Source organism: Nicotiana tabacum, chromosome 7 (genome assembly GCF_000715075.1).
Source record: "Nicotiana tabacum cultivar K326 chromosome 7, ASM71507v2, whole genome shotgun sequence".
Taxonomy (NCBI): Eukaryota; Viridiplantae; Streptophyta; class Magnoliopsida; order Solanales; family Solanaceae; genus Nicotiana; species Nicotiana tabacum.
This window is the reverse complement of record NC_134086.1, coordinates 142038926-142064242: the sequence shown is the minus strand read 5'-3', so window position 1 is coordinate 142064242 and position 25317 is coordinate 142038926. Positions and strand designations below refer to the sequence as shown.

Below are 25317 nucleotides of genomic sequence, written 5' to 3'. Positions count from 1 at the left end.
ACTTACTCTCACCAAATATTTATGTCATAAAAATGAATATAAAACATGAAGGGGAGGCTTGACATATGTGATCAAGAGGTCATGGATTCGAGCCGTGGAAACAGCCTCTTGCAGAGATGCAGGGTAAGGTTGTGTACGATAGACCCTTGTAATCCGGCCCTTCCCCGAACCCCGCGCATAGTGGGAGCTTAGTGCACCGGACTGCCCTTTTTAATAAATGTAAAACATGTCTTAACTCCTATATATGTAACTTTATCACTTAACTATGGTTAATTAATATGCAGATTCACTTTAATTTTTAACTGCTAAAATTAACTTACTTGAGTTGATATAAGCTCTTGTGAGGTTTTGATATATTCATTATATGGCATTTTTTGTCTCCCCTAAAAATGATTATTGAACCATTAAGAGAAGAAAAAGAAAAAAGAAGGCAGTGTGGTGCACGAAACATTTCATGTTCACGCAATTCGAGAGGACCTCACCCCAAAAAGTGTGATATAAATAATCTACCCTAATACAAGTATCAGTGGTTGATTTCACTGTTTGAACCCATAACCTATAAAGTATACGGAGATAACTTTACCGTTCTAAGACTCCCCTTCTATTGAACTATTAAGAGATTACTTAGAAAATTGTACAATCAATTATTAAAGTACTGGTTGACTTGAAGAAAAACAACAAATGCTTTTTTAGTTTCTTAAAAGGATACTAGTGCACTTATTTTGGACCTATGTGAAGAGTGCATAAACAACTTTGGTACATGAACCAAAAATTCAAGCTTGGCAATCACTCAACTAGGAGAAACTAACTAATGACGTAAAGACGCCAAAAGTGACTGCGACAAAACTTTGTTTTGCGGCCACAAAGTAGTTACAGGTCGCCTTCGATGGATAATAAATAATTACTATAACAAAGCAAACAAAAGCAAATCAGACAACAGCAAAAGGTATATCTCTGGACCCTGGTACAAGAGAAGTATGACACGGAATTATTGATGGCTTTGTTTATAGAGTAGTTATTTGATTTTGGAAATTTAATCGGAATTATTTAGTGAGTATATTTTTATTAATAAACGTATTGATTTATTAAAATTAAAATAAAACATATGGGGTTTAATATAAAATATGTATTTGATTTTACCCGAAATTAATTGGGATAAACTTTTATTCTCAAGTTTAATGGCTAAGTAATGATTATTTAAGATAAATTACTACATAAAAAAATTTAAAAGTAAGCATGAGGTAATTTCAAAATATACTTGATTAAGACTTCCAAATGAAATTTCTACTTGTTAAAAAATCTAGTTGTAAGACATGTGGTGGCTTGAGAGAAAGAGGAAGGAGTAAAACAACACCTTCATTACACTGGGCAAGAGTTATCCCATACAAACCTTTGGGTTTTAAGTAGTGTAAACTATAAAATTAACCGATTGCTAGCCTAACGGTGTATAAAATATATATTATATGTACATAATGCACATATAAACAAACAAAATATATATTTTGTCAGCTACTATACTATTTTTGAAAACGACTAAAAATTATACATTTTTCTTTTAAAAGAGTATCCAAATTAAGGGGTAACTTGAATCTATACCCAATGTAATGTAAATTACCCAGTAACAAAACAAAAGCTAATCTAGTATCAACAGTTTCGAGCTAAAAGTAATGAATACAACTAGTTGAACTCATAGAACCTACCGTAAATTTGTCCTTTGTGAACCGAATATTCAATTGAATTTTGGGAATTTTTCATAAAGCACCATCTTTTTGGTCTAATTAGCCATTTATAGATACCATTTGCTATATTACGTGTTATAGATACCTTTTATGTTTTTATACAATGTATTCCATGTATTTAAGCTGTTGTATTCATTAATACAACCAAAAATATAGGCGTAAAAACTGGAATTCCAGCTAAGTTTGACATGTATTTAGCTGTATTCAAGCGACATTAACATTAAATACAGTAACGTATCTGCGCTAAAAACGGAAGGAAATCAAATCACATGATATTCTCCTAAATTAACTCAACGAACTAAAACGATCCCTTATTAATCTGTATTTGAAAGATACATAATAAAGATTATAGTTGAATAAAGAGAAATACATATGAATAATACAGTTGAATACAACAAAATACACCTTAATTCATCTGAATAAAACACTTGAATACAACAAAAATACAACTGAATACAGCTGAATAAACTCTTGAATGTAACAAAATACAACTAACTTCTGCTGAATAAAATAGTTGAATATAACTAACTACAACTGAATACAACTGAATACAGTTGTATAAAACACTTGAATACAACTAACTACTGCTGAATAAAATAGTTAAATACAACTGATTAAACCTAAATACAAGTGAATACAGCTGAAGAATACGTTCAAATACAACTGAATACAAATAGGCGATTTGAGCGATCTAGAGAGAGAAACAGCCATATGGCTTCGCCGGCCGGCGGCCAGCCATTAATTCCGGCTGGTCAGCCATGAGGCAAATTCATAGAAATCCTCATTGATTTTAGGGTAAGCGTCCAAATTCCGAAGCTTACTGAACACTCTTTCCATTTCCACCGAATACCTTAATTCATAACCGAACTTTTACAACAATTGAGAGCACGGAACTTTGAAAGCTCCGAAGCTATCTCCGGTTCAGATCAGTTTGTAGGCCGCTGGTGCCGGAGAGCAAAAACGTTGCCTTGGGTTTAAGATTGGGCCTGGGGCTTTACTTGGATGGAGGAGGTGGAAGAAGAGTTAAGAAACTAGGGTTTGTGAGAGAAGATAGTCTGGTTGTATGCAAACAGAGAGAGATTGTATTGGGGTTTGGGTAATTATGTGAGAGAAAATACAAAAAGGGAGAGAAAAATAATATTTAGCATATATGGTGCCTTAATTGTAGGATGTAACTATATTTAAATTTTTTGCTATAAAGGATAAAAGGTATTTATAGGATGTCATATTTTAAAATGGTATTTATTTAAAATAAATAGGGTACTAAGGTTTTCTATAGAGTGTAAAAATTCCTTGAATTTTACCCCCTTTATCCAACTCCTAATCCACAAATCAAGATTGAATGGCTAGGGCTGTCAATCTTGGCTCCAGCCCAAATGACCCACCCAACCCGTCCAAAATTGGGTTGGTCATTGATCCACCCATTTATTGATCTCAGCACTTATTGATTCAATTCAACTTAATCTAAGTAACTTTATGACCCGCCCAATTATTGACCCCCAAAATCGGCTCAACCCATCCATCGATGGTCTTCTTAGAACTAGAACTAAAATTTATACTAAAAGGTTATCCAAGAATATTGCAATGGTCATCTCGAAAAGTACAAGAAGGAAAAAGTTAATATTAACAGTTATTAGATGAAAGTGATAAAACAAGTGTAACATGTTTAAAGCAACTCTCCACGTTATCGACCGACGACTCCAAATTGTGACTCAAACGAGTGCCAATGGTCGCCATCAATGAATAAATATAATAAAGCAAACAAAATCAATTTACATACAACTGCTCTAACAAGTATAAAATATAGCATTGGTATACAAAAAGAGTTGATACTGTGTAAAAAGAGATAATAGTCCAAAAATTAGGCTGCTAAATATATGAATCTCATCGAAACAGAAAGGACTTAGAATGAACAAAGTTCATTTTACCTATCTAATTTGATTCACGGTGATCAAATCATCTGGCCAGTCCGTATATGTTTGCATGAATTGATCGATAGTCAGAAAGAGGGCAACTTCTTGCTTACCCACTTCTTTAATACGGGGTTTCAAGTCCACAGTTACACACAGCTAGTTGTGGAGTTCAATTTCTAATTATTGCGAAGCGTAATATAGAATACTAAAAAATAATCATAATTGCAATACATAAGCTCTCTACTACGTATTTTGTCGGACGACTAGGAATGGTTTGAATGTCAACAACAAGCCAATTGCTTCAATCACATTCAGCACAAAGAAAACCACCTGATTACCTGCATTTGAGTAGAACACAACAGAAATAAAGATAGGAGAGAGCAACGAGCAACGCATGTAGAGGTGATAATTACTAGAGTATAGAACATGTTGAGTTCCCACATCGGTAAGCGATGGGTTACTAGGTCTCCTTATATAGTCCTGGGCAATCCTTACTTTATGAGCCGACTTCAAAATGCATTTTATTATCATGGTATCAGAGCAGACCCACCCTTAATTCGTGATTTACTCGATCTGAGGCTCACATCTTATATTGTCCATGCTCCAGATGTCTAGTTCAAAGCGGTTTCCGAACAAATTACTACGGGCAGTATATTATGAAATGTCACTTGCTCAGACTCCTAATAAATTTTATATATTTGACCCTAGTTTCCATATTTTTGACACTTATTTATTCCAGATACCATTTCACAAAGCTTATGGCTTATAACAATCACTGTCGTCACGCTGATCTGCGATGTGTCGAAATTTCGCAGCAATAAGGCAAAGTCCACCACCCATTCCATACAAACCAAGGCACAACAAATTCCTAGCTATTGTAGAAATATGATTTGAGAAATGAGTTTGATCATTACCTGGAAGAAAGGAAGCATCAAGCCTTTTCTGTGCCCAAGAGAAGCTGCACAAAACAAAACAAAACAAAAAGGGACAACTTTAGCTGTAAGAAAACAGATGCATGTTTTTTCTAAAGCAAAACCAGGTAATCTGCGAGTTCTCAAGCAAAGATGTGAAACACATTCAATTCCCAACCCTGCTATCATTAACAGAAAAGAAGGTAGTCTGTCTAGGACAAGAAGATCAATCGCTATATTGCGTTCTAAAGTCAAACATTCAATTTGGAAACAGCGATCCAGTTTCCCTCTCATTTTCTCAAATGTAATAGATAGTTTATTCGAAGATCAGAATCGAAAGTGTCTACTGATACTAAGACGATGTTGGACCTACGTTTTCTGATTTATGGCTCAACATTCAGAGAGCCAATGCAGTCTGTTCTACTCCTACAATGGTTTCTGCTGCTACTATGAACTCTGCTTCATTAATGCAGACTTGCAGGTACATCGGGTCACTAAAAACAATTATGACTGACCAAATGCCTCGCAAGGAAATTAGGCTCATGGTTTAATAATATAGATAAGAATAGATCGGTCTGTTGATCCATATATCGAGTCTTAACACTTTCCTTCCTATTTTTTTCTTCTCTTTTTGGTAATCTCATACGTCTGACAAAACAAACTTGCCGTAAGTTCAAAATAACAAATTAATATTCACTATGTTTTCTGTCTAGGGATGCCAGGCCATCATCACAGGCACTCATGAATGATGCATGTAAATGGGGAAAACCAAGAGACTTTATGTATGAAAATCATTATGTCCACTCAACTGAAAGGATTGAATCCACACTGTATGTCCAAAACATTCTTCTGTTGAGGTATATATTTAGACTACCTTCTAGACGACCTCTGTTGAGGTGGAACATTGGATGTGCTATTCCTTCATGGATTACAATCATATGAACAAGTTCATGCACACTGCTGATTCCAATCTTCATGATTTTACAACAATGGGAATAATGGTTACGATGATTTAGTTGGATAAGGGGCAGTGCTATTCTTTTAATACAAGATTTCGACTATTGGCCAGTGGCCAACTGGCCATTAGCACTTGAGATGGTCATAAGGTTATAGCCTTTAACAGGTTCACTTGAAAATGTGAAGGTTAACCACCATATTACAGGGTTACATTAGTATGCTTCTCCTAGTTAAAGATCACGAAAACCATATTATATCAGGAGAATTTGAAACAATGAAGTAAGAAGAAATTCGTCTGCATCCTAGCCTATTTGCTCTAGTATGCAATAACACTTTAAACAAGTTCTCTTAAATTAATGTCTTTACTCTTTACTGAGGCTGAAAAGGAGAATGCTTCTACTTCTTTCACATCATAAATGATAAAAGTTTAAAGTTTATTTAATTCTAATAAATTAGAAATTGAGAAGTAGCTAGGAAACAAGTGAACTCACAGTGCTCCACCCCCTGCTGGGCCAAGAGCTTTAAAAAATGACATTCCTGTCATGGCAAGTCCATTAGCAGCTCCCCTTTGTCGCTGGTCCTGCGGTTGTAAATTACTCGACGTCAATCAAAGACCAAACAAAGCATATTGCATGGACAATATAATGCTTCTGCAGTTGACAATTACAAGATCTAGCTTTCAAAGGAGGGAGTAAAGATAAATTTACCACTGCGTTGTTTTGTAATATGAACAACCCGGTTATGATAGAGATCTGGAGGCAATTCAAAGTAAATGTTAGAATCTGGGACAATAAATTTCAATATTTGGATGTAGAGTATTGTCCAAGTATATAATTTTTGCTTCCCACATGATTGGCATATAATATTCTTGTGACAAATTACTAGTTCAAAACGCAAATAGATTTCCTTTTTTTTTATTGGGTTCTTCCGATCATTTTTCTAAAGAACATTTACTAATTTGAAAAGTAGACAAAACTTCTTCCTATTTCACCAGAGGTGAAGCATATGGGACAGTTCCAATAGTACTTGTTCCCAACAAGACGAGAAACAGAAGTCCTCCAAAAGCATTCTCTTAAAACGTTGACTACCAAGTGGTTAAGTAAATTTACTATGCTAAATGCACTAAAAGACTAAGAATCTCACATTCACTTCCATATATCATGCATAATCTTGATTGTGGTCTTGAACTTTGTATGCAAGTCAACAATAGATTGAGTGGTAAGATAAATTACTGACACCAGAAAAGCACTTACAGACAACGCATTCTTCATCATGGATGCAAAATTAATCACCACAGAGAGGGTGATCCCAGACAGCATAGCGATATAAGGGTAACTCGCCAGTAACGGAATTGACAAAACCTGATCATATTACAAGCCTTTCAGGAAACCTGGTCATAGAACTCAAGAATTTAACATATTGAACAAATCAAGGGCTTACTCCTGCAACTCGAGCAGTGATGATAGGGCCAAAATACTTGGCAACCAACGGATACAAAAAAAGTTGAAAGACGAGAAGGCCAAACCCTGAAATTGCCACCATTTCAGTATCCAACATCGTACAATAATATGAAATGAGATGTACTCTGTATGTCAAACAAGTCAGCACAGGATTCGGTAAGATAATTCTTCTATAAACTATCAATCTAAAAATCCCTAGTTATGCTTGACTTTCTCGAGAATGGTAATATTCTCGCTACAGAGATGTGCTCTAGCATGTTTTCAAGAATGAAACCTGAACAAACAATCCAAATAAAGACCATTCTACAGAGATATTGGCATAAGTAACTGATGATTATCAAGAATGATCACGTGTTCCGCAATCACGGCCAACATAGAGTAAGTTTCAGTTTAAGTTAAAAAGACCTTGATATCGACAAATCTTCCAACTGGAGGCATAAGCAGAGAGAGGAACTAACGAGTTACTCTGTTACTATCATAGGATTCGATAAAGTAATAAAGTAGTCGTCATAAACATAAAAGTTGGAACAAGAATGCCTCTGAATAACATTTTATGTACTTTAGACATATTTGATGGATCAGGAGTTACTTTGGTGCAATAAATCACACAAGTTTCTTTCTCAAACTCTTGATTAGATATGACAAGCATAAAAGAATAATTAGTTGTTACAACATCTGTAGGGGAGAATGTGGGGCTGAAACTTTAAGGCAATAACCATTGACAGCACCAGCCTACGGTGTGCCTAAACCACAGAGAATATTCATGTTTCTTTATTAAGTTTTACAGTAAATTCATTACAAGTGTTTATAGATCAAATACTGCGCTCCCTTTTTCTTTTTCACCAATTTTGTGCTTCCTTTAACTCTTTTCTTTACTATTTATTTAGTTGGCATTAATAGGTCTAACAGTAATTATTTGAAAGGATTGTATCAAACTATCTTTTCATAGATCAAGATTCCTAATTTCATAAGGTGTTAATTTGATTGTGTGATGCATTGCATTACAACAAGGCGCTTCTTCCAAATCTCATTTAGAGATGGAGAATAGACGAAGAAAAAAATTGGGAAGAGATTAATTCGAAAAAGAAATGTCAAATAAGATTCATCTATCCATAAAAAGAATAGAAATTATGAGAAGATTGGCTTGCACCTGAGAACGATAGTACTTCACCAACATCAGCAGTTGAATAATTTAAGCCGCCAAACTTTCTGGGGCTCACAGCCCATAATGAGAAAATCTGCAGAAGCAAATAGGTTCGGAATGATGCAATGAATTGTTATGCAATAACCCTTGGGCCTGAGAATTGAAAGAACTACGCATTTCCTCATAGGAACATCTGCAAATTAGATCAATTACTCTATGGATCATACGTATTAATTGAGAATGCCAAAAACCTACTAAGTAATTAAATAGAATGCATTTGTGTTTTACATTACAACACTTTATAACTAATAATAGCCAAAAGGTAAAGCAAAAAGTGGAGGTTTTTTGAAGTCTTAAGTCCTCTTGATATGATCAATTTGTCGTTCTTCTTTCTTCATATACCCCAAAAGTTGCTAATAACATATGAATTAAGATTAACAAATGGAACAATGACCACACAGCACCAGGAATCAGGAATTAGGAATTTGGAAACTTAAACAAATAAAGATTGAAGTGAGAATTTAGCACTTAAGTTTTCAAAGAAAGAATTAAGCTACAAAAGTTTACAACGAAGGCAGGGGCTGAAACATTGTACCGGTCCACTATTGGTAAACGGAACAGTATCCATTGTTGTTACTCAGATACCCTCTAAAGCAATGAGTAACATGTATATTCAGCTTTCAATAGCCATGAGCCTAGGATTTTTATGCAGAAGGTTGAGCTGCAGAACTCTAAAAGAGACACTTATCTCGTTGTCGTAGAGACGACACATTCACTTTCATAGTTACCATGCAGTAGAAAATAATTGAGCAGATATCAACATAAAACATAAACCAATGAGGATCTGAGATATTCCTAAGGATGAAAGAAAGTTGTTTCAACAATGTCATTGCAATTACACTGTGCAATCAACTAGATGTCAAACTATATAGATGCATATCTTTTACTTTTTGATAAAAGAGAGATGTGTTCATAATCATGATGCGGTGATTATATCCTATGCTTATTAGTGGATATGGAATACCTCTGAGTAAGCCATATCGTGAAGAGCGAAGATGCAGTATAGTATGATTGATGACATCAATGCCCAGTTCTTGAAAAGATTTTCCTTTGGGATTGATTCATTTCCTTCTTTTGTATCTGATGCAGCTTCCAGAGCCTTATAAGAATCTTGAGGTGGCATTTCTGAATCATGAATGTGTAGTGTTTCCTGCAATCCATAAGCTGTAGGGATGAAAATTCTACAATTTTCCAGTTCAGCTAAAACTGGGAAATCGGAGAAGACACCTGACAAACTGACTGTTGAAGTTTGGCAAAATGCCAAAGTCCCACATTGGTTGGGAGTTAAGTTTGGAGGGGATTTTTCCCCTATAAAAGAAAGCCTAATGTTTAGGATTGATACACACCTCTCATTTGCCTTCTCATCTGTTTAAGGCATTTGTATCTTCTCTCTTTAGTATTATTTCACTTGTATTTTTGGAGTGGAATAAAATATTGGTTGTGTCCGAGGAGTAGGCAAAATTAGCCGAACCTCGTAAATTCTGGTGTTCCCTTTATTATTGCTTTATTGTCTTATTTATTATTTGGTGGCTGTCATAATTTTTGGTATAGTAGTTGTGACTTATTCACACTCTATACATTTGGCTTCCGCAACAATTGGTATCAGAGCCAAGGTACTGTCTAAGTATGCTCTGTGGTTGCAGCATAGTCTGATCTTCCACATCAGAAAAGATTTATCTTGGTAACTGAGTCAAGGTTCTGTCTGAGTATGCTCTGTAGTTGCAGCTTAGTCTGATCTTCTACATCAGAAAGGAAATAATCTTGATTTGTGTCGTCAGCTATTAAATAATATTTGTGTCAAATATGGGAGACAATAAACAAGAAGAATCTACATCAAGTGTCAACAATACGTCATCACTGGCATCTTCGCTTATGACAAGAATTGTGTCAAATGCGAAATTTGCGGTAGAAATTTTTGACGGGTCCGGACATTTTGGGATGTGGCAAGGCGAGGTTCTAGATGTCCTTTTTCAACAAGGGCTAGATCTGGCCATTGAAGAAAAGAAACTAGATGTTATTGGAGAAGAAGATTGGAGAATTATCAACCGTGTTGCTTGCGGTACCATTCGATCCTACCTTGCTAGAGAGCAGAAATATCCATACACAAAGGAAACTTCTGCAAGTAAATTATGGAAAGCACTGGAGGATAAATTTTTGAAGAAAAACAGTCAAAATAAATTGTACATGAAGAAGAGACTGTTTCACTTCACCTATGTTCCTGGTACCACGATGAATGAACATATCACCAGTTTCAATAAGTTGGTCACAGATTTGCAAAATATGGATACAACTTATGATGATGGTGACTTGGCCTTAATGTTGTTGGCGTCACTTCCTGATGAGTACGAGCACCTTGAAACTACTCTACTCCATGGAAATGACGAAATTTCTCTCAGAGAAGTTTGTTCAGCTTTGTACAGCTATGAACAAAGAAAGCGAGAAAAACAGAAGGGCGGAGAAGGAGAAGCACTGTTTGTGAGGGGTCGTCCTCAAAATCAAACGAGGACAAAGAAGGGAAGATCCAAGTCAAGATCCAGACCCAGCAAAGATGAATGTGCCTTTTGTCGAGAAAAAGGGCACTGGAAGAAAGACTGTCCGAAGTTGAAGAATAAGGCCAAACATAACAATGGAAAGGCTATTATGGATTCAAATGTAGCTGATTGTGATGATTCAGACTTCTCATTAGTTACAACAGAGTCATCAACATCATCAGACATATGGTTGATGGACTCGGCTTGTAGCTATCATATGTGTCCCAACAGGGACTGGTTCGTGGAATTTCAAGAAGGAGAATATGGAGTCATCCACACAGCGGATAACAGCCCTCTTACCTCATATGGCATTGGTTCAATACGATTAAGGAACCATGATGGAATGATCAGAACATTGATAGATGTTCGATATGTACCGGATTTGAAGAAGAATCTCATCTCTGTGGGAGCCCTAGAATCAAAAGGGTTCAAAATCATTGCAGAAAATGGAGTGATGAGAGTATGCTCCGGTGCACTAGTGGTAATGAAGGCTAATCGGAAGAATAATAATATGTATCGCTATCGTGGCAGTACAGTTATTGGGACAGCGACAGTGACATCCAGTGACGACAAAGAGGCAGAAGCAACCAAGCTATGGCACATGCGCTTGGGACATGCTGGAGGAAAATCCTTGAAAACTCTATCAGATCAAGGATTGTTAAAAGGAGTAAAGGCTTGCAACTTGGAGTTTTGTGAGCATTGTGTCAAAGGGAAACAGACAAGGGTTAAATTTGGTACAGCGATCCATAATACTAAAGGCATTTTGGATTATGTACACTCTGATGTTTGGGGTCCTTCCAAAACACCTTCATTGGGTGGGAAGCACTATTTTGTAACCTTTGTTGATGATTTTTCTCGAAGAGTGTGGGTGTATACAATGAAAAACAAAGATGAAGTGCTGGGAATTTTTCTCAAATGGAAGACGATGGTGGAGAATCAAACAGGCAGGAGGATCAAGTGTATTCGCACAGACAATGGAGGTGAATACAAAAATGATCATTTCAATAAGGTCTGTGAAAATGATGGCATCGTTCGACACTTCACTGTTAGACATACACCACAACAGAATGGAGTGGCAGAACGTATGAACCGGACCTTGCTGGAGAAGGTACGGTGTATGTTGTCCAATGCTGGCTTGGGCAAAGAATTTTGGGCTGAGGCAATTACATATGCATGCCACCTCATTAATCGTCTACCATCTGCTGCTATTGATGGCAAAACACCATTTGAAAAATGGTACGGAAAACCTGCTGTAGATTATAACTCTTTGCACGTGTTTGGCTCAACTGCATATTATCATGTGACGGAGTCAAAATTGGATCCAAGGGCAAAGAAGGCTATTTTTATGGGAATTACTTCTGGAGTCAAAGGATATCGCTTATGGTGTCCTATGACAAAGAAAGTAATATTCAGCAGAGATGTTACCTTTGATGAATTTGCTATGGTAAATAAGGTAACAGAAGATACCAAACAAAATGAAGGTGCTTCTAAGCAGGTGGAATTTGAGGGAAAATTTATTTTTCCTACACAAGAAGCAGAGGAGGAAACAAATGAAGATTACCCTCTGGAAGGAGAGCCAGTAGAGGAGATTCCAACTCAGGAATCTCAACAACAACTTGAATCAATAGCAACCAGCAGGCCAAAAAGAACAATAACGAAACCTGTTCGTCTCATAGAGACGGTTGCTTGTGCAACCTCAATTGTAGCTGATAATGTTCCTACTACTTATAAAGACGCTGTTCAAAGTTCAGAAGAAGATAAGTGGAGGATTGCCATGAATGATGAGATACAGTCCCTTCATCAGAATCATACATGGAGATTGGCCAATCTCCCGAAGGGAAAGAAAGCAATTGGGTGCAAATGGGTATTTGCAAAGAAGGAAGGATTTCCTAACCAAGTAGATGTTCGCTACAAAGCAAGATTGGTGGCCAAAGGATATGCTCAAAAGGAGGGAATTGATTACAATGAAGTGTTTTCTCCAGTTGTAAAACATTCCTCCATTAGAATTATGTTGGCTTTGGTAGCACAATTGGATTTGGAACTAGTTCAGATGGATGTAAAAACTGCGTTTTTACATGGAAACTTGGAGGAGGAAATCTACATGACTCAGCCAGAAGGATTCAAAGTTGCTGGAAAAGAAAATATGGTGTGCAAACTTGAAAAATCGTTGTACGGATTGAAACAATCTTCTAGACAATGGTACAAGCGATTTGACGAGTTTATGTTGCGGCAAGGGTACAAGAGAAGCAAATACGATCATTGTGTGTATTTGCACAAGCTTAAAGATGGTTCCTTTGTATATCTTCTCCTATATGTTGATGATATGTTGATAGCTTCCAAGAATTTGGAAGAAATTGATAAGTTGAAGATTCAACTGAAGAAGGAGTTCGAGATGAAGGATTTGGGTGAGGCAAAGAAAATTCTTGGCATGGAGATAATTAGAGATAGACGTTCAAAGAAACTCTGTTTATCTCAAAAGGAATATTTGAAGAGAGTACTTCAACGTTTTGGCATAGATGACAAGACTAAGCCAGTTAGTACTCCACTTGCTTCCCATTTTAAGCTAAGTACTACTATGTCGCCAATGGATGAAGCTGAACGAGAGTATATGTCAAAGGTACCATACGCAAATGTTGTTGGTAGCTTGATGTATGCAATGGTTTGCACAAGGCCTGACATTTCACAAGCTGTTGGAGTTATTAGCAGATATATGCACAATCCAGGGAAGGAGCATTGGCAAGCTGTGAAGTGGATTCTACGGTATATTCATAATACTGTAGATGTCGGGTTAGTTTTTGAGCAGGAAGACAATCAGTCTGTAGTTGGATATTGTGACTCAGATTTTGCGGGTGATATGGACAAAGAAAGATCAACTACTGGTTATGTGTTTACTTTTGCAAAGGCACCAGTTAGTTGGAAGTCTACTTTGCAGTCAACAGTTGCTTTGTCTACAACAGAGGCAGAGTACATGGCTATTACAGATGCCGTGAAAGAGGCAATTTGGCTTCAAGGATTGCTAAAGGAGCTTGGTGTTGAACAAAAAAGTATCACAATTTTTTGTGATAGTCAAAGTGCTATTCAATTAGCGAAGAACCAAGTTTATCATGCAAGGACGAAGCACATTGATATTCGGTATCATTTCGTACGAGAAATCATAGAAGAAGGTGGAGTCACGGTGAAGAAAATTCATACTACAGAGAATCCTGCTGATATGCTGACAAAGGTGGTGACTGCGGTCAAGTTTCAACATTGTTTGGATTTGATCAACATTGTTGAACACTGAAGATTGAAGATGAAGACACAACCAAAATTTGTTATTGAGAGAGAATTGAAAATGTGGAATTTTGCCAAGGTGGAGATTTGTTGAAGTTTGGCAAAATGCCAAAGTCCCACATTGGTTGGGAGTTAAGTTTGGAGGGGATTTTTCCCCTATAAAAGAAAGCCTAATGTTTAGGATTGATACACACCTCTCATTTGCCTTCTCATCTGTTTAAGGCATTTGTATCTTCTCTCTTTAGTATTATTTCACTTGTATTTTTGGAGTGGAATAAAATATTGGTTGTGTCCGAGGAGTAGGCAAAATTAGCCGAACCTCGTAAATTCTGGTGTTCCCTTTATTATTGCTTTATTGTCTTATTTATTATTTGGTGGCTGTCATAATTTTTGGTATAGTAGTTGTGACTTATTCACACTCTATACATTTGGCTTCCGCAACACTGGCAAGAAGGAACCATCAAAACGAAAAGAGAGAAAGACACGCGGACTGATGTGGTCCGTGAAACCAGGTAAGATGAAGAATTGAATCCTTAATAATTAAGTGTTCATTCAACCCCGAAACACCAGAACTTCCCTCTTATAGCAACTCCTTATCCTACTCAATACGGTCCCAAAAATGTAAGGGCAACAAACTTTCCACTCAATCCTCCACTTACCAAATTGAGGCTTAGTTTTCCTCTCCTTCAATATGTTATAGGCTCCCAACTCTAACAACGAAAAAGAAAAGAACAAACCTCAATTTCTAGGATTCAGTTTGAAGTGCAACTAGAACTGCCCCTACCCCATCCTGCATCACCAAATGCACCAAAGCTGAAAAACAACTTGGAAGGATCAAAAGGGAAAAGATGGCTAGACAAATCTCACTCTCAACAATAAAGTAAAACGAATATCTGAAACTATACGTAATCATATCCATTAAAAATTTATGCAAAGTTCCATTTGGCCCCGGAGGTGAAATACTGACTCTTTCATGTAAACCGGAAGGATACATGATTTGACAGAAACAGTGTGTGCCTTGACAAAACCCAAAAGGAATTAACATAATCATAATATAGATTTACCGGCAGCCAAAATGAACCAATAGCCACGACCAAGGAAAACAGTGATATGCATAGGCAAGGCAAGAAGTAGGGAAATCTGCAGAAAAAATATCAAATGTTGGAGCCAGGGAGCACTTCAAGCAACAGAAGAAGATACACAATCATGAAAAGCAAGAGGGCAATATACCTTCTAAATACAGAATCCTTTGAGAATGTGGCTGGATATTTCTCTGCAGGCTAGGGAAAATACAACATTTAGTGAACAGGCATGTAAATTGCCTAAAGCTAAAGGAAATTCTCTTGCTACGATTTGCAGAGAATACTGAAAAATAGAAACACGAAGAATTCAAGGCTAAGAAACTTTCTTCTATCTATGAAAAGAATACCACTTCAAATTCTGTTTTCTGGCAATGCTAGATTTAGCAAATGCGTCTTACAGTTTATCATAAAATGACTGACTCTCTTCCCCTAGCAGAAGGAAGGAATAAAAAAAGGAAATAACTAAGTAAGAAAATAAATACCTGGGCAAGGAAGCCTCCTAAAGCTGGTCCAATAATCAATCCAATGCCCCATGCAGTACTAATCTGAAGTATTCAAACATATAAGAAAAAATAAAATAAAATTCTACAAAAGCCACGGTGTAAATGGTCATTCGGAAATGCATTCTAGTCGCTTTTGTTGTTGGTCTTCCATTATGTACAATCTTGTCATATGTTACAAATCGTTTGCATCACTGAAAAGTGAGAAGTAAGGACATATTACCGTTGACATTCCTAGTGCTTGATATTCTTCACGAAAAATTTCGGCAGCATATGCCTAAACATGGAAGGTCAGTATCTTAACAGAAAAGCTGAGGATGCAGTACTGACGTATAATGGTATCAAACTGATAGATACCTTTATTGGTCCAAGCAAACCATTTAAACTACCGAGAAGAAATCTTGTTATGACTGCCATCCAAAAGTTGATACTAAGACCAAAGAGAGTATTGAAAACAACCCTGAAGCCAAACCAAAGCAAAAAGTATAAAGTTGTATTCTTTGAAATGAATGAAACCTACAAGAAAACATTTCTATAAAGATTAGACATACACTGTAAAAGTGCCGATAATTATTACTGGTTTTCGTCCATATCGATCAGCCACGATTCCCCAAAAGACAGATGTTAAAGCTCTTCCAAGCATATATGCAGAACCTTAAGTATTTCAGGAAATTTATAAGTATTTTCGGACAGAGACTCTATTTGATTATATATCAAGATACAAATCACGGCATGAAATAAGCTTACCTACATAACCTGCATAGGAACCAATATCTTCCTCTCTCTTTGCAATGTGAAAGTCTCTTATCTGTAACATGAGCCAAAATCAGTAAGTCAATGACTGCCACTATAGCATAAACATTATCTTCACAAGAAGGGTGTCATGCACAATTGTATGCATGGTAAATGTGATACTATCAAATAAGCTAAGACTTCAAGCTTACTATCAGATTTTTACTGCTGACTGGAAATAACAGTAGTTAAAAGAATATAACTATACAAACAAAAGTTATATGCAATCAAAAAAAGAACAAAGGAGACCAATAGCAAGTAGCAGAATCTACAATCTTCAATTTGAGGATAGAAAGCCAAACTTCGGCCAAATCTCTACAATGACAATCTTACACAAACACCTTGTTAAGGCCAGTCACTAAGATTAGCAATTATGTTAACATTTATTATAAGGATTGAGTAGACTCACTCCAATCCTGAAAATCAAATAAAAATATCTGAATTTCACTAAAAGCATGTGTATTTCGTAAAACTTGAAATAAAAGAACAGAAAAAAGAGTAGATTAATCTTACCATGAAATAAAGGAATGGAAAGAGAGATGATATTGGAAGTGCTGAAGTGTTGAATCACATGAAAACAAGAAAAAGAATAAAATCATGAGTCTGAATATCAACAGATAAAATCAAAAGCAAAGATACAATTACACATTACAAGGAAAAGCTCTGAGACTTTACACATCTGCATGAATCCAACATACTGATTGTTTGCTGTGGTGACCAGGAAAGCATCAGCCATAGATTACTGTTTGGTGGTGGTTGTCCATAATTATACAGTACATAGGACATGGACCGCATTGAAACAGGAAGTAGGTTTCTCCTTTGACGTTATTTTTATTTCCTGCCATTGGGGTAAAACCTCGGCGGACTCCATGAACAAAGCTTTTTTTATTCTCGATCTACCTTATAAAGGAACTGAACGCGCATAGATTTGTCCGTTTGAAACAAGGTTTCGAAATGTCGAGAAAGCACTTTCTAAACTTCTCTTTAATCACCTACTAACACCTTGTTTGGATTGTTATTACCTATTGTCTCGAATTGTTACTTTAAACATAAATATTTTATTTTGATTGTTACTTGTATTTTGTTATATTGTATCATTAAATTTGTCGTTGTGTAATGACGAAAAATATCACTTTATAGAATGACCAATTTGATGTGGTGGCATTGTTACCTTATTTTTTCTCTCATCTGGCCCCTCCTTATTATTAAAAAATTATATTTTATCTTTTACCCTACATTTTTATATAACAATTCGATTCTATATCATATTTTTTCTTAGTAATACCACGTTTATTCTTCATATTGTTGGTGTGTGACATTATGAAACGACGATAAACGATACAATCTATCCAATTGTTGTATTCACCAAACAATACTGTACAATACAATACAATACGATACATTATGAAACGACGAGTAACAACAATTCAAACAAGTTGTAAGTAGGCTTTTGGACATAAAATTATAATTTTTGAAAAAAAATAGTATTTAGAGTTAAGTTGAAAATGATATTTGAAATTTAAAACTATGTTTGCAGTTTTGTGATTGAAGAATTAGGGTTTTTTTTTAAAAAAAAAAACTCATTTTTGATTTTTTTTTTTAAAAAACTTACAAAATTTAATGGACAAACACATTTCTAGAAAAGAAATTTTGAAAAAAAAAGAAAAAAAGAACGAGGCCTTAAGTGAATAGACAATTCACGGTAGATGAACCCTTTTAATTTTCCTTCAACTTTACAACGCCCTTTAATACATTTTTTTTTAACTTTATTTTTCTGGGAATCAAGAAGCACCAAACTTGATGAGTTATTAAGGGCAAGGTGAAGTAAGAGCATACTATTGCTATTGAAGACGTTTTCATACAGTTGAAAATGTTAAAAGAAAGGATAATTTTAAAAATTATGTTATGAAACAATAAAAGAAGAAAGAAGAGTTTTGCAGAGAAAAGTAGGGAGGGAGAACTCTTATTGATTTTGGGATGATTTAAAATGAAATAGAACCCTCTATTTATAGGGAGAGGGTGACTTAGTCACCAAGTAATAAACCCTAGAATCTCTCTAGAATATAGACATTCATATTAAATAGAATTATATTTATAACACTCCCCCTTGAATATCTATTCAACAGATAATGTGCCTCGTTAAAACCTTAACTAAATAAAACCCAATGGGAAAAAAATTCTAGAAAAGGAAAAAGAGTACACATATCTAACAATACGCCTTTTGATTGCCTCGTTAAAAACCTTGCAAGGAAAACCCAGTGGGACAAAACTTTGTAAGAGAAAAAGGGTACAACGTGTATTAACTCCCCCTGATGAGAGCATTAATTCACATCTTTAAGTATTTGCATTCCAATCTTGTGCACCATCTTTAAACGATCTTTGGTAGAGACTTGATAAACAAATCAACTATATTAACTTGAATGAATATATTGCATCTTGAAATCATCATTCTTGATAGAGATGTAATGTCTTCATAAACTGCCGTAGAATGGCCTTTTCAATATCTCCATAGAGGTATTCTCGCTATCACATTATCGTGCTTATAGTTATAGCAAAATACATATGTGCACAAATTACACTTATCATACAGTACTTCGGGACCAAGTATTGTATATGCTTCAAGCGATTTAAATCCTTCAAGGATTGTCATATAAGTTAAGTCATATAAGACATATAATAGACTTTAGATGCATATCAAGTTTTTATGTCATGCTAGACATATAAGATATCGAAAACTGATTGCACATACCATTGACTTTATACTTTCAAGTATTTGAACAACATAGACAAAATTATATGTCTTTCATATGGAATCAATTCTACTTGAATTATGTCTCTTCCATTTGGCCAATACTTTTGTGTCTATATTCGATAGACTTAAGATCCTCATCTATACTTAGCGCTATGATAGATGTCGTCGACAAACATTTTATATCGGTTCCAATATTTTTTCATAAAGACATAACATAGATATCTCTTCATTCATATATTCAGGTACATGAATATCTCATGAGACTTTATGAAGTGTTATGTCATGTGATCTTCTAGATCACTTGCCTCCTTTATTATGATCATTTTGATCATTTGCTCATCTTCTTTATCAAGAAGTTCTATTTGAAACCGATTTGTCTATACGCTTTAAGTATACCATAAACTTTGTCCTTCTAGGACTTAATATGAGCATTTGCAACGAGAATATAGTTACTTTCTTTGGGTCAGCAAATGTGTTTGGCATGCTTTGCAATATATTGCAGATGAATTATCTATTTATGAACTTCAAGTTCATATTATCTTATTCGAGGATCGAGATGTATAAATAATAATTCATTCCACGTAACTTTTTCTCAATTGTTTATCTTGTCTCCCCCTCATGTTAGAAAAACTAACTTTTTCCCTCAATTTTGGGAATCCATCTTTGTGCGTTATGGTGTTAATCAATATATACAACGCACATCAATAATAACAAGATGGAATTATTTGGTTCCTGACCCAAACAACTTGTGATGGGAGAATATAATATATTTTCGTATATAACGTATATCAAACTGATATAGATAACTTCGTTCTCATAAGCAATATTTTAGCAGTTAAGTGGAGGCACTAAATAAATCATTTTGCTAAACCAACTGTGATGTAACCCAACTTATTAAGATAAAATATCTTGGATAGAAAATCTGGAAATTAAGCTCTAATTTAAATTATTGAGCAAATTACCTCGCAAACACCAAGTTGCAGGTTAATAATAATCGCACATGTAACCATCTCATAGATGCATCTTATGTGGTATATATGGCAGGTGAATGAGCCCATATTCACTTTTGATATTTCCAGCATTCATGGGATTCAATCCCAATATTAGTTGGTCAATTAATTAACGAGAACAAGCAATATAAGAGAATTCGTAAAGAACTTTCTAGTTCTTTAATATTTACCCATGTGAATTCTCTATTATTTTTGCACATCATACTTAAATTGATATGGCCAAACCAATTATGCCAACTGAATAAATTATCAATATTGATAAAGTTCAGGTTTACAGCATGACGTGTGCAATTATCGATAAACACCAAGTTTATTATGATATGGGTTTTTATATCAATAAACATCCACTTTAGTGTGGTATTCTATTATTTGTGTAGTACAAACTGGAGAATAAAGCGGGTAGCTTTTCACATACATATTATCCCGCTACAAGTTGTAGTAATAAAAGATATTAAATCTTTCCTTTATTTATAGTCTCAATATAATCAACCGTTTTCGCGTGTACTTTGGAACTGAATAAGTTTCTTTGAGATTTACTACAATACAATACCTTATTGGTAATCAATTGTGTTTCTCCAAAATAGTAATAATTGGCTCTTCCAGAGCTCTCAATTAATTTGGTACTACCACATATTCATCAACATCCATATGGTGAATATCTCTTTTAAAGAGAAAGTTATACCATTATGGTTATGGTCAAAATTATATGCAAGATCTGTTTCTTGCATTACCGTTGTCTTTTAATAATTACATTGCCAAAATATTTTGGCGTACAATAAGTACGTGATTCTGAACCATAGATGAAGGATATTTTTCATAATAAGTCATTAATATAAATATCTTCATTTTTACATAAATTTGATGAGCACGTTGTTAGTCTCAGCAAGAAACTCGTTCCTCTTAAATGGTTTCCACCTATTCTTTTTCTTAAATTTTACTTTCTTATTTATTATTTACCCTGACTTTTAATTGCTGTGCAACAAAGCTTCGGTTTCCAACAATGTCTTATCAAACCAAAAAAGTGAAACCAATCCATACACACACAAGCACGTACTAATGAATTCAAATGAATATAAATATTGATTTTTATAGAGATTTTTGAGAATAGAGTTATATATTTTTCTCATAAAAACGTTATCAGAACATATTCATGATACTTGTTTGAATTTTTTATTCTTCTATATAGAATTATTTTGGAGGCATTTGTTTATTATTTTATTAATGAAAGGTTAGTCAAGTTTGAAACCATAGTAAGGACGTTATTAGATCTATGAAAGGACTAATTCTCATATCTCATGGTACAGTGAAACTTTTAACATATGGATGTACATTAATAGGTTCTGGATGTGTGTGTTTTTTGATAGGAAAATATTTTTCAATTTTTTCATGTTTGTTGATTTAAATATTTAAAAAAAAGTTTGAGAAAAATATTTTTCCTACAAAAGGAGGAAAAAAAACTCTTTTTCAACTTTCTCCACCAACCTTCACCCTCACCCACCATCCACCCCTACCCCCACCCCCACCCCCACCGCCCCCACCCCCCCCCCGCTATCCTACACCCATTACCCACGCCTCACGTCCCCTAACTCCGCCACCCTCACCCTATAGCATTTGCCGAAATTATATACTTTCCAAAAAAAAAATTACTCATTAACCAATTATTAAAAAAAAATTCCGAAATTTTTTTCCACTCACCAGCCAAATATAAAAAAATAAGTGATAAAATCACTCATTTTCTAGAAAAATATTTTCAAAGAAAACTTTTTCAGAAGAATATTCTCTTCGTACCAAACACACCCTCTATGTTCATTCATTTGTTGAATTCTCGCAAAAATATATATTGACATATCGAATATTTCATATGTAACTCTAATAAGTTAAATGAATTGAAGGTGCGTTTAATGTGAACAGAAAAAGAGGGATTACAAAAAATATTTGGTGAAATTCATTTTATATATATCCAACAAACCAACGTAACCGATTTATTTCTATATGTAAAAATAAAATCAAGTCGAACTAAGAACCCTTATCCCCCACATAAAGCCTCGTCTAGAGTGTGTTAGGTGTGAAAAATTTATTTTCATGGAAAACGAAACTCCAAAAAATTTCATGCAAAATGTTTTTTGATATTTAGTTGGTGAGTGAAACTTTTTTTTATAAAAATACATTAAATATTTATAATATATTAGCAAAGTGATTTTTCCTGTTTTGATGAAAAATATTTTTTTCATAACTAAACACTAGAAAATGACTTCCTTAAGTAAAAACAAAATGTCTGAAATTTTCAGACAAGCCAAATACACCTTAAGATAAAGAAAACGGAAAAAATGACAGACAGTACGCATACTAAACAATCAAACACCAGCAGTAGACACTTGCTTTTGTGATCTCTGAAAAATATTTTCATTTGATTTTCGTAAAAGTCTCTTTTGAACTTAAGCAGATGACTTGGTTTAAAAAGCTTTCTAGAAAGTGCGCCCTTTTTATTTAGCCATCTTTTTTTTTTTTCTTTTTTGTAAATTTATTTTTTTTTAAAAAGAGAAATTAATAAATCATCCATATCCAAGAGGACTTGCTAAATGATGCTAATCAGATAAGAAGTATTCATTTGGAAAGAAATATCATAATCAACATGAAATTACTATAATAATGATGTTAATAGTAAGATAATGAGAAGATTAAAGTTAGATTATATTACCAAAGATGATGATGGGAAAACATTTTAGAACCAAAAATAATAAAACTTCTATGAAGTATTCTGAGTAGTATGTAGTGCCATCAAAATGGTAAACTTTTGCTCACATCTTCACCACTTAGAACCAAATTCCCAATAAAAGAAATGGAAAAAAAAAATCACACAAGAGCGCATAGTACTAAACAAACTAAGAAAATTAAATGAAATTAGTGTCGTATTAAGATTAATTTGGCCGCAAAACATGGTATTATTAATTGGCAAAACATATTACTTCCTCCTTTCCGGTTCAGGTGAACTTGTTTCCTTTTTGGTTCGTTTAAAAAAAAATGGCCTCTTTCTAAATTTGGTAACAATTTAGCTTAAACTTACAATTCTATCCTTAATGAGAAACTTTTATAACCATACAAATACTCTGGGCCTTTTTTTAATTTGTTTAGGACCACAAATTCCAAAAGTCTTTATTTTTTCTTAAACTCTGTGTCCAGTCATACAAATTCACATAAATTAAAACGGAGAGAGTATGTGATTTTATTTTGGTTGGCATAATTATCCAATACTTATACAAAGATAACAATTATCCAATAGAATAGTCGAGAAGGACGCTAACTGCCTGGACAGCATCGTCGTAATAAAATTAAGAATAAAAAGTGAAAGGTAATTAATTACCTGTGCCAAGGACCACAACCCATACAGTGAAGAGCTCTTTAATGGGCAAACCACGTTGGCCTGCCTTGTGCAGATCCACCTTACAACCGGGGCAATTCTCATAGTATCTTTTATTCAGCAGCGTCTCCTTAATTCCCTCTTCGCCGCCCTCCATTTTTGTTTAACTACCAAGCTTTAATTGGGGAGAGAGGAGGAAGAAGAATAGTAGAAAACGAAAGCGTTTATCTCTCACATGCACCACATCTTTCTTTTTTGGCTCATTTCTAGTCACGTGTACATATATCGATGCAATTTTCTGATCATGTAAATCGTGGATTTTCTCCGTCTCTCTATCTCTCTGTGTCCTTTTTTTTTTCTTAATAATTACTCGTTCAACTGCGCAACCAAATTTACAGCTTGTTTGGACGGTTATTATGTATGGTATTGTTTTTTTAATATTATTACTTATTTTAATTATTATTTAAATTGTATTACATCGTATTATTAAATTCGTCGTTATATAATATTTTTGGAGATTTAGTGTGGCGGGTTTCTCATCTTGCCTTCCTTATTAGTATTAAATAATTTTTAACATTTTTTTTTATTTTTTTTATAATAATTCTACCCCTTATTTTTATAATATTATAAGTTTATTCTTTATATTGTTAGTATTTATCATCATAAAATGATAACAAATAATATAATATATTTAAATGTTATATTCGTTAAAATAATGTAATATAATGAAATATAATATGATAAAATTATATGTAACATCGATCTTATGTAACATCTCAAGACGCCATATTGGTAGACATTTCTCATTAAGCTTCTTTTCCGAACCAGCATATGGGACTGTGGGGCCTGTTATACTTTTACTTCTTACCAATCTCTGTCCGGATTTATGTGGTAATTTTTGCCTTTTGATTCAAATTGCGTAAATTTTGATAAATATTTTAAAATATATTTTTATCATCATGATAAGAGAAAATTATAATATATATATATATATATATATATTTATAGTTTTTGAATATTTACATTTTATTTTTAAAATATTGAGTTGTTTAATTCAGTTTAAATTTAAAGATTAGTCAACTTGACTTTCATGAAGTGAAAAATACCACATATAAATTGGGGCGGAAGGAATAGTTTATTTCTTCGATTGAGGATTCTTCACATCATATATAAAATTTAATCTATTATAATATATGTTACTTATTATATCTATTTTGGCATACCAACAACAGTTTTCTTAGAGATGTCTAATGCATTTTAAAATCATGTGTTTAAGATTTTATTTTCCACAATTTTGTATTTTATTGAATTTGACCAGACACACTTTATCACTAGTATATCAGTCGGGTTAATAAGACGTATTCACGTTAATACTACGCAATATTTGAGATTGCCTTCTCTTAAGTTAAGAATTTCACTAAAGCAAATGTGATGCCTTTAAGGCCGATAAGGGTGAGTCAAGCGGGAATCATAGACTTTTAGGCTGGCAAGCTTTTGAAAAATGGGTGTATACCTTAGGCGAGTTCCACATCGCAATGGGAGAGGAAGTGAAGAGCTTTATAAGGCATGACACAAGTTCACATGGTACATGCACTTTTGGTGAAAAACAAAAAATACTAGTAATTGATAAATAGCCACAGTTTCAAAAATAATCGAAATTTAGCCACTTTTTTCATGTAAAGATAAAATATGAACAAAAATCCGGAATATATATATATATATAAACTTCCAGTATTATAATGTGCTGGAATTTCATAATACTGGAATTTTATACGAGGAGCTCCATAATCCAGCATATTATGCTGAAACTTTTCGTGTGCTAGAATTCCAACATA

The 25317-nt window shown here is 34.3% G+C and overlaps 1 protein-coding gene across 2 annotated transcripts; it reads right to left on the bottom strand.

Annotated features, from left to right (window-relative positions):
- Positions 1-3567: 3567 nt before the first annotated feature.
- Positions 3568-23850, bottom strand: LOC107766117 (protein ZINC INDUCED FACILITATOR-LIKE 1). 2 transcript variants are annotated; one of them, XM_016584850.2, is made up of 17 exons: positions 23486-23850; positions 16876-16916; positions 16318-16378; positions 16122-16224; positions 15928-16030; positions 15794-15847; positions 15553-15615; positions 15219-15268; positions 15053-15128; positions 9149-9334; positions 8131-8218; positions 6961-7046; positions 6774-6881; positions 6228-6272; positions 6012-6100; positions 4567-4610; positions 3568-3990 (listed from the first exon to the last, which is right to left on the bottom strand). In XM_016584850.2, the coding sequence occupies exons 1-17, from the start codon at positions 23637-23639 to the stop codon at positions 3896-3898; spliced, it is 1446 nt and encodes a 481-aa protein (XP_016440336.1). In that variant the 5' UTR covers positions 23640-23850; the 3' UTR covers positions 3568-3895. The 2 variants fall into 2 exon arrangements, with proteins under 2 accessions (XP_016440336.1, XP_016440337.1); XM_016584851.2 differs by lacking the exon at positions 23486-23850 and adding an exon at positions 17038-17376.
- Positions 23851-25317: the final 1467 nt, after the last annotated feature.